The 12584-nt window shown below is 35.5% G+C and overlaps 1 protein-coding gene across 6 annotated transcripts in view; it reads right to left on the bottom strand.

Annotated features, from left to right (window-relative positions):
• CHD7 (chromodomain helicase DNA binding protein 7) overlaps positions 1 to 12584 on the bottom strand; it is a 133677-nt gene that overhangs the window by 36350 nt on the left and 84743 nt on the right. For all 6 annotated transcript variants that reach the window (XM_063326925.1, XM_063326930.1, XM_063326931.1 and 3 more), the window contains 6 exons: positions 10461 to 10598; positions 9309 to 9374; positions 4244 to 4299; positions 2693 to 2807; positions 879 to 962; positions 9 to 146 (listed from right to left, as the gene is read on the bottom strand). In XM_063326925.1, coding sequence (XP_063182995.1) covers positions 9 to 146; positions 879 to 962; positions 2693 to 2807; positions 4244 to 4299; positions 9309 to 9374; positions 10461 to 10598 — 597 coding nt within the window. The remainder of the gene's footprint in view (positions 1 to 8; positions 147 to 878; positions 963 to 2692; positions 2808 to 4243; positions 4300 to 9308; positions 9375 to 10460; positions 10599 to 12584) is intronic.

Raw genomic sequence — 12584 nt, 5'->3', positions numbered from 1 at the left:
ATTCTTACCACACGCTCCATTTCTGGCTCCCTAGACATCAGTTTCTCAAATTCTTCGATCTTAGCTTGGTCGATGTCTTGCTTGAGCTCCCAAGTGCTGTCTTCATAAGGAAGCGAACACCATTTCACCAGATAATGCGTTACAGGCTTTGTTAAGACAAAAATAGGGTTACATCACAATTTAAAGAGAATAAAAGTGTAACCTTTTCTAAGAGGAGATCTGCAGGCTAGGCAAATACAATTCAAAAAGCTTTACCAAACCTGAATGTCTGAATCAGCCAAAAGGACAAGCAGTCTGACACCTTGACAACCTAACCAAGTAAGATTAGAAGGCAGAGAATGCAGGCTTACCACCAAAATGAGCACAACACTACATCCGAAATCTAAATTTTAATTTAACATTAGTGAAGTAAAACTGTATTTGTTTTTCAACTGTTGTAATTTCTATGCTTTACCACATATTTAAACAGTCAACTGTTTTTTCTTGCCAGTGTCATCAAAAACTTCCCAGAAGGCAACCCAAACACCACCATTCACTGACAGAACTTTATGGAAACACTGACACTGTCAGTGCAGCTCTCGGTTCTCCCAGGACCAAAAGGAGTCTCCTGGAAGACAAAGTGATCTCGTTCTGCAGAACAAGTCATTAAAGAGACAGTGAATTCAGGACCTCTTCTGCAGCAGATAGTCTAAATAATGTCTAAACCATTATGACATTTAGCCAAGATTCTTTCAATTTTCATTTAAATTCCATATTACCTGCATGGGCATCATATTTCTACAATATTATTAATACACTAGTAGCTTCTGAAGTGTTTAATACATCCACATTTCAAATAATGTCTATATGACTACAAATGCACTAAAAGTTTTGTTTACCTCTCCATTATCAGCTGTGCTACGTGAAAAATCCATGATTCGATCAACTTCCACATAATCTGGATTAAAAAGCTCATCATCAATCTGTTCAAGGAGAGAGGCAAAAATATAAAAGACATCTCTATTAGCCCTTCCTGAGAGGAAAAATTATTATATATTTCACCATTGAATAATATTTTGGGTCACGGTGACACAGAATTTATATTTGGCAAACTTCACCATGTTAATTGAAATGCTACAATTCAGCAAGATCATTCCCCGTGAGGGAATCAGACTTCTCAGACTTTGTTAACTGGGCCTCTTAATTACTGTGTGAAACCTTTTACTGTGAGAGAATGTTTAAGAATATTTTAAATGAAGTGTGAAATTACAATTCACTAATGAGCAATCGAAAAGGCTTATGGCATGCAATGCATTTAGCATTCTTGAAAACTACAGCTTGCAATAAAGAAATTAGAACCTTGTACACTAAGTGCCTTTGGATTATTTTAACTACAGGAATTGTCTACCTGCTTTATAAGCAAGATTCAAAGATTATTATTTCAAAAACAGAGAAAAAACACTGCATGCATACACAGTTTCACCAAAAATCACAATCTATTGTGTTCTTTTTTATGCCTTCAACAGCTTACAGGAGTCTCTTGCGTACTTAAGTGTTGTGTTTCATTTTATACTTTTAAGATCCTCTCCAATAGAAAAGGCAGACAAAAGCACTACAGACTATGTACATTTTGATAGCTTTTTCTAAAACAAGAACAAATTCCAAGTGTTTACAATAACTTGTGACCCACTTGGAAACAGATTTTTAAAAAAATAATTTAAAAAAGCAGCAATTGCAGCCATCTTCACTTAGAACAGATGTTAAATTTTACAATGCTGCTCCTTAATAACACGATACGCTGTACTGACTGTTATTCCAAATTATGTATTTATTAGCTTCTTTAAAAAAATCAAATATCAGGAGTCTTGAAAGTTAATTTAATCTAGTTCTTTAGGTGTTAGTATTATATGATGCAGCTAATTCTTTATAGGTGCCACTCTATTTTATAAACATCTCAAAGCATTTTGGATGTTCTGACACCGTGCTCATAGATGTTCTACACACTCCTAGAAGCACAATACATCGAGTCCTCCTCCCCCCCCAATTCCTGTAAATTTTAACAAAATATGTCAATCAGATACACTTAATGAGAAACCCATACTGACTTTATGGAAGTTCTTAATTTGCAACAGGTTTTGTTTAGCTTGAACTATATAGTAAAAAAAAAATAAAAATAAATAAATAGAGCAGCACATGAATCCGTTTGTTTGGGTTTTTTTCCTCAAAAGACAGCATTTTACTGAAAGGTAAGCTTTCAGAGACACAAATCAGCAGATCTGGTCTTTTATTGACAGGACCCCTGCCACACTACTGCTTATGGCTCTAAGTGAAATTAAATTGATGATAAAAAGCTTAGAATCCCTAGTGAGCAGCAGTCCATAACACAGAAAAATGTGATGCATTTTTCTGGCATAATCAGCTCCTGAGAAAAGAAACCTAGTACCGATTCACTAAGAGTCATGCTTACAATGCAAAAACTAACTTTAAGAAAAAAAAAACAAAACAAAACTACAGTAAGAAGTGTAAAGTCAAGATAGATGACTTGGGTTTCATAAACTTGCAAGACTTGGATCAAGCATGGTTATACTTTTATAATACAATACATGCTACTGATATATCACACAGTTGTTCAGAATCTTCTGCTCGTATACAGAACAAGAATACCTAAGAATATTCCTCAAATACCTAAGAGAAAGAAACAAATAGACCGTACTTCTGAAAGGAATTTGTTCTGGACCTGTTTTGCCTTAAACCGCTTAATCTTCTGCTGAATTCTCTTGTCTTTGTCCAGCTCTTCCACAGATGCCCACTGACAATGAAGGTAAGAACTAGAAGATGAAACAGAAAATTTCACCCAAAAATATGCTTCCATTACATACTCCTATGTATCCCACTAGTATAGCTAGATCCTTTCAGCACATTGTAGTGACATGCTTGGAAAAGTGGACACGATCTTCTTCATCATACAAGTTATTAACAAATCATCTTTATTAGAAGTAATTTCACTTACTACTGGAAACACTTGTCAGTAAATAAAAAGAACTCTCACACAAAATTTAAATACGTACCCCATAAATTTAGTGTTTGGCATGAAGCTAAGATGATTTTTATTGGGCAGACTTAAAACATAATTACTATACAAGACATCTAGCATAGATGTCACTATCTAACACCACATTCTAGCAAACAGTATGGTTTTTAGAAGTTAATAAAACATGCAAACATTTCAAATACTAACATGCTACATGCTGGTTTTTGCAAGAACAGCATTCTAATTAAAAGTCGCATAAATCAACTGAAGTTTTAACACTGATAGAAAGAAAAGAAAAACCCTTGTAAATGCAGTTCCACAGTAATAATTCATCTTTAAGAAAACACAAACTAAGGAACAGCATCTCTGCCAAAATGACTAGTCCCACTTTATAAATTTAGAGTCTACTGAAAGTTAAGATTACTAAGAAGTCTAAGACATGAATGGTTAACACAAAAACTACATGCCAATGTAATAAAACTAAACAAAGCATAATTAAGCTATTACACATCATGCAATAATCAATACAGTGCAAAAGGTACAAAGGTAGCAGCAGACTGAGTGAAGTCAACTACCTGCAGTTAGCTGCCAAGAAACTCACTCTAAGTGAATTTCTCTCTCAGATGGGAAATTTGCTAAAATTAAATAAGATATGCTATTTTTCTAAAAGAAACATGAGCTTATCCAGCTGTGAGGTATCTTTTTTTAAATACTGATTGCACTGCAGTTTCAGAGCCAGAAGTGAAACAACATGCTGCTCTCACCACTATTAGATCTCTCATAGAGAGAGAGCTATCTACTGGAATATTGGAAGCCATCTTGTTTGTTATCTTAAACATGTTTTTGAACACAAATCTTGTTTCTGAAACAATGTTAAGGTTATTTTTTAGTAGTTTGCAGGCATGTTACTCTGCGGTTGCAGTTAGATCTACACAGCTACATAGGTATGTGCTCATGAATCTGCATGCATAATGAGCCTTAAAGTTTTTAATAGCAGAGCAATTTAACCTACAAATTTCATTTTGGAGAGAACACAAATTAAGATGACACTATCAAACCCACAACCATCAGTGCAAGGTACTTCCCCATTTATTTGCCATTGTTTTGGATTGAACATTAGAAATGTTTAAGGTTGTATAGTAACAGTTATATCATTCACAAAACCAGCTTTTAAAAACTATTTGGAAATTACATGAACTTAAAGGTAGTAATCAAACCTCTAATTTTACTTACAAGTTTTTGTACTTTACATAGAATTCCTCTATTTCTACTTCCTCTCCATTCTCCATCTATAAGAAAAGAATTGTTGAAATGTGAATTAAACCACTAACAGCCCAATTTAGTTAATGATTAAAACTAACCGAAATACAGAATACGGTCCCCACGTAGGACAGACAAGCGAAGGTGTAGGAAAGCGTTAGTGGGGGGAGGACATGGGTGAGGAGTTTCCTCCAGCAGATTACCCAAGTACATACTCCACTGCTTACTACAATTTCCAAGACATGAATCATTTGAACTCCTCCCTAACCACATGCAGCTTCATTCACAACCTCACCCCAAATCTGGCTTTCTGCCAAACCCACAGTGTTAAGTAGAAGCCAAGTGTACCATTTTCTCAGGCAGCAGCCAATTAGCAACTGCACTCCTGAATGCCATATGTATTATTTTTGGCTGGCTCATGGCAACTTTACATTGTGGGTTTTGTAATGTTTTAAAAAAGAGTTTTAAAGGGGGTTTATTCCTCCATATAGTTAATAACTCCAAACAAGGAGCCATATAAAACTAAACCTTATACCTCTGCTAGAATTTTAGTGCATCAGTGTTCATGGCTTTAGTTTTACTCAATGGTGCAATTAAATTCACTCAGGCAAGATGTCTCACATACAGAGCAGCCAAATTAAATTAACACCCAAAAACTACATTTAAAGCAAGGTTAAAGTAGTGATATAAACGAGCAAAACCAAGGGCATTCAGTGCTAAAGGTTGAGACTACCCTTAACTCATCCCTAGTGCCAAAGTATTGCATAACATATGGCATGTAATACTTTGTTGAATTACTCCTGAACCCAACCATAGGACAAACTAAGGACAGTGCACCAGGCACACGCTTAGAATTCAGTTTATGTCACAACATTAACAGTTTGTGTTTACTAATGAACTTTGGAACAATTTTGAATAGAAGAGGATTTTCTGTTCTACATACTTCATCAGGAACAGCACCATTTGTAATAAATATTGTATGTAGCACTAAACAGACAAAACCGTTGACTCCTGTATAAATCAACATCCTCCATCATTTTTACATACACACACAAACACACACACACACACACATATATATATATATAAATAAAAAGAGAGGAAAAAATATAAAGGAGAGACTACTCTAAAGTTAGAGGGTGAATGGTCATCTTCCAAATTCTCTCTCAAAAGAAAAGTTGCTGGCTAGACATTGCTTCCATAGCAGTGCAATTAAAGAATAACAGTATCAACTGCATTAAACTCTGTTCTAGCACAGTAAAGAAAATATCAATGCATTCCTAATCCCTGATTTCCATATTATTCCTTCTCTTCCAGACTAGCAAGGGATTTTATCATTTTAGCATTCGTATCACTCCAGTACAGTCTGCTTGTGTTCCTTTCTGGAGAGAAGCAACACCAGCTTCCACTTAGTTCTCCCTGAAGAAATGGAAGAAGATAAAGTATTCCTGGTGCTACTTCGTGATCTTCTTGAATCCTCTGTTGAAGATAAACTATCCCCTAACACTAAACTCGGGGAAGAAGCTTCTCCATCACTTACAAAGACATTGTCAAAGGAAGGAATTTTAACACCATCAAGATCTTCTATTTTAAACAAAAAGTTTAAAAGGGAGTATTTCTCAAGAAGATATTCATATTTAGAGGTCAATACTGTATTAAAAAAAGTATTGAAAAATTTAGATCCCATTATCTGAATCTATTCCCTACCCTGAGGCAAAAATAGGTCTTTAAGAAGTCATCCCTAATTTTAAAACTTTTTTTTTTATTTTCTGAAACGTGCTACAGCCAAGTCTTTTTTATTAGTTCCAAATCCTGAGAGATACATCAATCTTACAACGACAATATGGTTAAACACCTTTATATAAAGGTTTCATATTAGCCAATTTAACTTCCCTCAACAGCATTTCAGGCAAGTATATTTTCTGTCAACTGCCAACTTAATAACAATAATTTACGATGTAAAACTTGATAAATCCTGTAACTCTCTTGAGTAAAATGTCCTTTTGTATTGTCTAATACGTACTAACTGGTCTATGTTATTATATGTCTTATGAGCATGCATCAGAGATTCACCTAAATAAATAAACTTTTTTTTTTGGGGGGGGGGGTGAGGGGGCGGGGGGTGGGGTGGGTGGGCAGGCAATCTTTTAAAAATCTTACTCTCCAGCATCCATGCTTATAGCCAAAAAAAATATTTCTCATCAAGTTACAATCACCAGCACTCAAGTAGGGTTTAACACCACATTAGTTTAGGATATATGAGACAGAAGCTTATGCCTTTGACGTCACTGATCCCCCACTACATGTACATTTTCATTAACCAGGTAAAAAGGTGAGATAGAACATTTATGCAAAATTCTCCCAAAAATGATTATGCAGACATCTTAAAATAGCACATGGCAGACTTGGGCAACGCAGGACACTTCAAATTATCATTGCCCAGGTGCACCCATAATTGACAATCTGATCCACAGTCTCTGCAGATAATTGAAGAAATAAATGATCCCTTCCTTCAAGCAAATACTTAAGAGAACACAATCTTGCACTGCCATTGCCACAGAAGTGATACAGTAATACCTGCTAATGCAAAAGTTATTTGAGCAAGCTACTCGGGTGTAGAGACAAGAGCTTAAAAAACAAACAAAAAAACCCTGAAACCGTAACAAAAAACATAAACTGCTAGAGAAAGAGCAGAGCACATTAATAACAGATGCAAAGCGACACATAAAAAACAATCACCTCAACTGATAGCACCAGATTGTAAACTAATCAGTTTGTGGAACAGGTATAGACATTCGTACACAGTTCAGTCAGATCTAATTCTCACTGTGTACTAGTAGGCAGAAAAAGAAATTCATACGTATAACATGCAGGTATAATGTTTTACAGACTACACATCTTTCCATATTATCCGCTATTTGTGCTGAATAGCATATTTAGATCTAGTCATTCCTTTTCAAAGTTAAGGAGCAGAAATTCAAAGGGACTGAAGCTGGCCAAGAAAATAATTAGAAAAATTTAAGTTTTCCATGTGCAAACTGAAGACGTCAGGACTGTGATGGTTTGAAAAGAGACTGATACATGTACTTAACACTTTCTGTAAGATGGAAGAGTATTCAACAGAATTTAAAATTACGTGTTAAGAACAACAGGGAAAAACAGTGTCTTTTATACTTCAAGCATGAACTAAAGTAATTTCTACCTTTTATTCTGTACATTTCAAAAATGCTTACAAGTACAGTGCTGCACCGTATCTGGTAGCTCCAAAACTAGACTAAGGTTATTTTTGAGAAAACCAGCATAACTTTATAAGAACACTGTTCCAAAAGCGTATTCATTATCTAATGTCCTTTACTTGAACGCAACACCTCTGTTACAACCTAATCCACTGAAAGGTTTCCTAGTGAAGCCTTTCCTCATGTTTATTTTATGCAGTGGTCCTGATCGCAGCGATTTTACTTTGATTAGTAATCTAACAACCGGGGTTTTGATGACGTTAGTGAGAGTGTAAAAGACCTTTAATAAAAGCACAGTTGGATACTTTAGATGTTAAATATTAACATCCTGAAATCCATTTTTTTTTTGGATTTTGGAGAGGACGGTTGGGGAGAAGAGCAGGGAAAGAAGAGACACCCCTCAAACCTGCAAATACAATCCATAAAAAACATTAAAGAAAGAGCTCAAAATAGAGCTTGCCTCCAGCAGAGCTTGCAATCAAAGACATGTAGGCAGCAGACCAACCACTTCCCACAAACTGCAGCAAAATACACACTCCCCATGAGTAATCACACCTTTGTTTGCAGGGGGGAGGAAGAAGAGAAGAATAATTGGTGAAAAACAGCTTCCAATGTAAAGACATTTATGAAAAGCCCACATGCTCCTCTCCTGCCTAGCAGACCATCAGGACAACTAATTACTGAGTTTATATTACATGAAGTTTATTTGAAAAATAAACCTATGGTTTAAAATACATAATATAGCTTTAGACTTCAAAAAAAGCCCTAGAGGTTTGCTGCTATGAAAGCTGCAGAAACAGGTCAAATTCAGTCACAGCTAGTCACTACATTGCATGAATTTAGGTTTACAAAGCTGTTAATGATGTTACGGCAGTAGTAATAAAATTAAAAAATAAAAAAGAAAATATCCTCCTACCCCCAAACAAAAGCCACAACATAAAAAATAAATCCATGAATAAAGGCAACTTTCCATCCTCCAATTTGAAAATTAACACTTTGAGGAAAAGTAGTATTTCTGGTTAACTACGATCAATGTGACTCCCATATCTATATTAATCAGTCAGTTTTCTGCCCGACCGCAGTACAAGTCAGAGAATTACCTACGCAAAAGAGCTTATAAAATATAATAATCCCCTTTCTGGAACAAGTTCTTTTCTACTTCCTACTCAGAGTTTAATAGTTTGGAAGTGCAGAGGCCAATCAAGTTGTGAAGTAGATTAGAAGAATCTGTAAACAAAGTAAGAACGTAACTAGCAGCCAGGGCAGCATTAAGAGAACCACACTTAACTAAAGAGAGTGTTTTTTCACCATCTTAGTGACAAGGAAGATAATAGCCACCTGCGTATGTAACATTCTTGATGGCATGTAAAGTTGTTTAGCTGCTAAGCACAACCACTATCAAAAGATGCAAAAATTACGGGCAAGGATTTTTCTTTACTAGAAAAGGCAAAAACTTAAGATACAGGAGAGTTCTCTCATTCCTCTAACTCCCAAGAAACACCCTCTGAAGAAGCGCATCACAGATTTCACCCAGGTATATATATTTGCAAAAATCAAAATTCTCATCTGAAAAAATGCAAGAGAAGAGTAGAAGACTAAACAACTTATCTGTTTTGTGTATGTCTATCCAAAAGCATGTTAAATACCATCTAAAGACACTTCCAGGGAACATCCTCTATTCAATAGAACAGTTTTTGAAATTAGAATATCTGAGGTATTTTAAGAACTTAATAGGGGCGTCAGCAGAAATATGCTTAGCCTGTTTAAAATTAGCGGGGGGAAGGGGTTTTGTTTCATTTTACCTTTTTCTTGACTGAACGGCTACTCATGATTTTCTCCACAACAGGACCTTCAGCATCAGCAGATTCCTACATCATAAATACCATACAAGAGTTACGGGAGTGCACCTTTGTTTCTTAAAGACTTCCTTCATTAGAAAAACTTCAAATAATTTTTTTTGCAACAGGAGTTTAATACATAGGAGGACTTTTTCCCCCTAGCATGAGAACTGAGAGGATTTAGACAGATTTAATACCACAATAAAGGACCGAAGGATACTTGTTTAAAAACATTTTTAAGAGCTAACGCAACTCTAGCTCTCTCAGTAAGGCTGACATGCACAGATACACAGATATAACCACACAGGCAGTTCACCTCTCCTAAAACAACACATGCTTTCAGGATCGTACAGTCTAAATATCAGAAGATGTTCAAAAACTCTAGTTGGCTGTGTAAATGTCCACATGCTAGCTATCAAAATTGCCTGCGATTCTCTATTACATTAATTCACTATTACAACTGCAGGCAAACCTACCAAATTCTCCTTCTGATAAGACACAATTAACAATGGAGATCACATACAATATTTCACAGGGCTTAACAAATTGCCAAATGAAATACCAAAGAACATGTATATATTCTCCAGTAGGTCATCAGTTAGTTAAGTGAAGTAGTTCTTTGAAAAAGCACTACAAAACAATGAGATTGTTACAACAGTCATTCCTACATTATTACCCCTCATCTTATTCAAACTATTTTATCCATCATTTACATTGCGCAGAGAATAAAGCGTACCCTGCTGGGTACTACAAGGCAGTAATTTCATAAAGGGGTTCTTATGGTGCCTAGCAGCAGGGGACAAGCTTGAGTGGTTTATTAAAGTCACAGAAGCCAGACCACTGAATTCACAGAAGTAAATTCAAGACTCCTAGCAGTCCAGTTGAGGTTTCCTTTCAGGTAGAGACCATTAATTTCAAAGAACTGTGTCAAATTGCATACCATCAGCTTGTAAACAAACTCATGAATTAATATTTTTTTATATATATATATATAAAAGAAGGTAAAAAGCTAATGCCTTGTGCCAAACATGGATGAATATAAATCAGAAAAAGGGCCCATATTTGAACTTTGAATGTTGCAGTTACAGCCACTTTTCCAGTCTGTTCACATCTGACCTGTTGCTCTGACTGAGAAGTATTTGAAGGAGAGTCTCTTCCAGCAGCATCAGCATCATCAGCCTCCTCATCTGAAATCTTGAACTCCAGGTCTTCTGTATAACGCTTCCTCTTCACCTGCCTGCTGGAGCGTCGCTTCTAAATAGAAAGAATTGATATTTTTCATAAGAAACAAAACCGGTAAGCAGCAGAATAACTGAGAAAACTTCTTTGTGTTTCTCAAATACACTAGTGTGTAGTGAATGCTGTTATTTTTACAGCACCCTGGCATAAATAGTGGAATCAAGACACTACTAATCTAAATTCTTGCCTGTTAGCTGCTCGTGGATTTTGTAACAAAAATAAGGAAATAAATAAATAAAATTTAAAAAAAATTAAAAATATTCATTCCATGCTTGTTCTGAGTTGGAAAGTGGTGTTTTATTTTTTAATTTTTTAGCATTACTAAAACCTCGTTAGAAAATTAGAAAGCGTCTCTCAGAAAGCAATTAAAAACCAAAAAGTTGCACCTCTCAATTCACTTTGACAAACTTTGACAGATGGCCAACGCAGGAACCAAACACCACCTTTCCACAGCATGGCCCACAGTGTTGCTAAGCAGTGACAACACACTTTCTTGCGCTCCCCATCCGCCCAGTCGTACCCAGATTATCTTGTAGGGAAAATACAGTGAAATACGATTTCCTCACTCCACTGACCCAGCACTGTTCAGAAAGACATCCTGCAGCACAGCATGGGGAAAGACTCCAAACTAATAGAGGAGTATGAAAAACTTGAACCACCCCAAATTGAAAACATGGTTTCTGCGTCCCCATACCCTCGTCTCCAGGATGAGAGAGCTTCAGAGAAGCTGCAGAAAGCAATCTGTAAAATACACAAGCATGCATTTGACAGAATTTGAAACCTGATGCTCAGAGCCAGACACCATTTTCTGCACCAACAAAATTCAAATTCCCAGATAATCTGCATCAGGTTATATATTTTGAAAAGCTGAAAGCATATGCTGTTGAAGGAAACTGTCAACTGAGCATTAAATATCTCACTGGACTGATGTATACATGAAGGAAAGAAAAGGTTGTTGAATATCAACTGTTAAAAAAAACATATTTATGAATTGATATACTTATTTTTACATCTTTCTCAGTTTAATATACGTCTTCATCAGTACATGCAAATACTTTTGTAGCTTGTTTAACAGATCTATGCACCCAGGTCTCTCAATGTACATAGAGAAGTCAAATATTTACATTTAGATAGTTAATCATACTTTTTAAAGCACAAATATCTGACACACTTCACAAAATTACAAATTCTTTAACTGAAAATTAAATTTTTGAGCAAAGGTTAAGTTTACATCACCCTTATAAACAATGGTGATGTAGCATCTACCTTTAACATAGTAACTTATGGGAGTTCCCACAAAACTGTAATATTTTTATACTTGAAAATAGGTATCACTTGGCAAATTTGCACCCTCATTTCCATAATCACTGATGGGAGAGTATAAATTTTCTTTTGCCTCAATAGTTAAGTCTTACCATTATTTTTGGTGCCAAAAATCTCTTCTTTGATTTCCCTAATAGAAAAGACGCCTAAAATGTAATGGTAATCCTCTATTTGATTTTTATTGACTTGGTTAGCTTCCTGTTTCCTCTAACGGCCACACGAAGCTTTGCAATTGTTATGCATTGTTGTCAGAAACTGCGTATACATTTACCTGCATCAGATTATCTTTTACTCATTAACTGACTAGGCTTGATAATGGAATATAAAAAATCTGTATGATAACACACAGAAATAAGCATTTCTCCTCTTTAAAGACAACAATGCGTCACTTTGTGCGTTACTAGATAATATTGTTACAGAAGACTCAGTATTTAACACAAAGAATGCAACAGTGGTTTAGACAACTGCATAATATCAATCTCAGTTGGGAAATGCATAACAAGTTTATTAAATTCTATCTGTCCTAGAGTATATGGTTGTAACCCTTCCCTAAGTTTACGCAAAGAAGTGCGGGTACAGTATAACACGCACAGTGCGAGAAAGTATTAAGAAAACAAAAATTACCTGAAATACTATATTACATTTAATTAAGAAGTGATGCAAATACCCTAACACTTG

Source organism: Chroicocephalus ridibundus, chromosome 2 (assembly GCF_963924245.1).
Source record: "Chroicocephalus ridibundus chromosome 2, bChrRid1.1, whole genome shotgun sequence".
Classification (NCBI taxonomy): Eukaryota; Metazoa; Chordata; class Aves; order Charadriiformes; family Laridae; genus Chroicocephalus; species Chroicocephalus ridibundus.
This window is presented reverse-complemented; position numbering and strand designations above follow the sequence as displayed.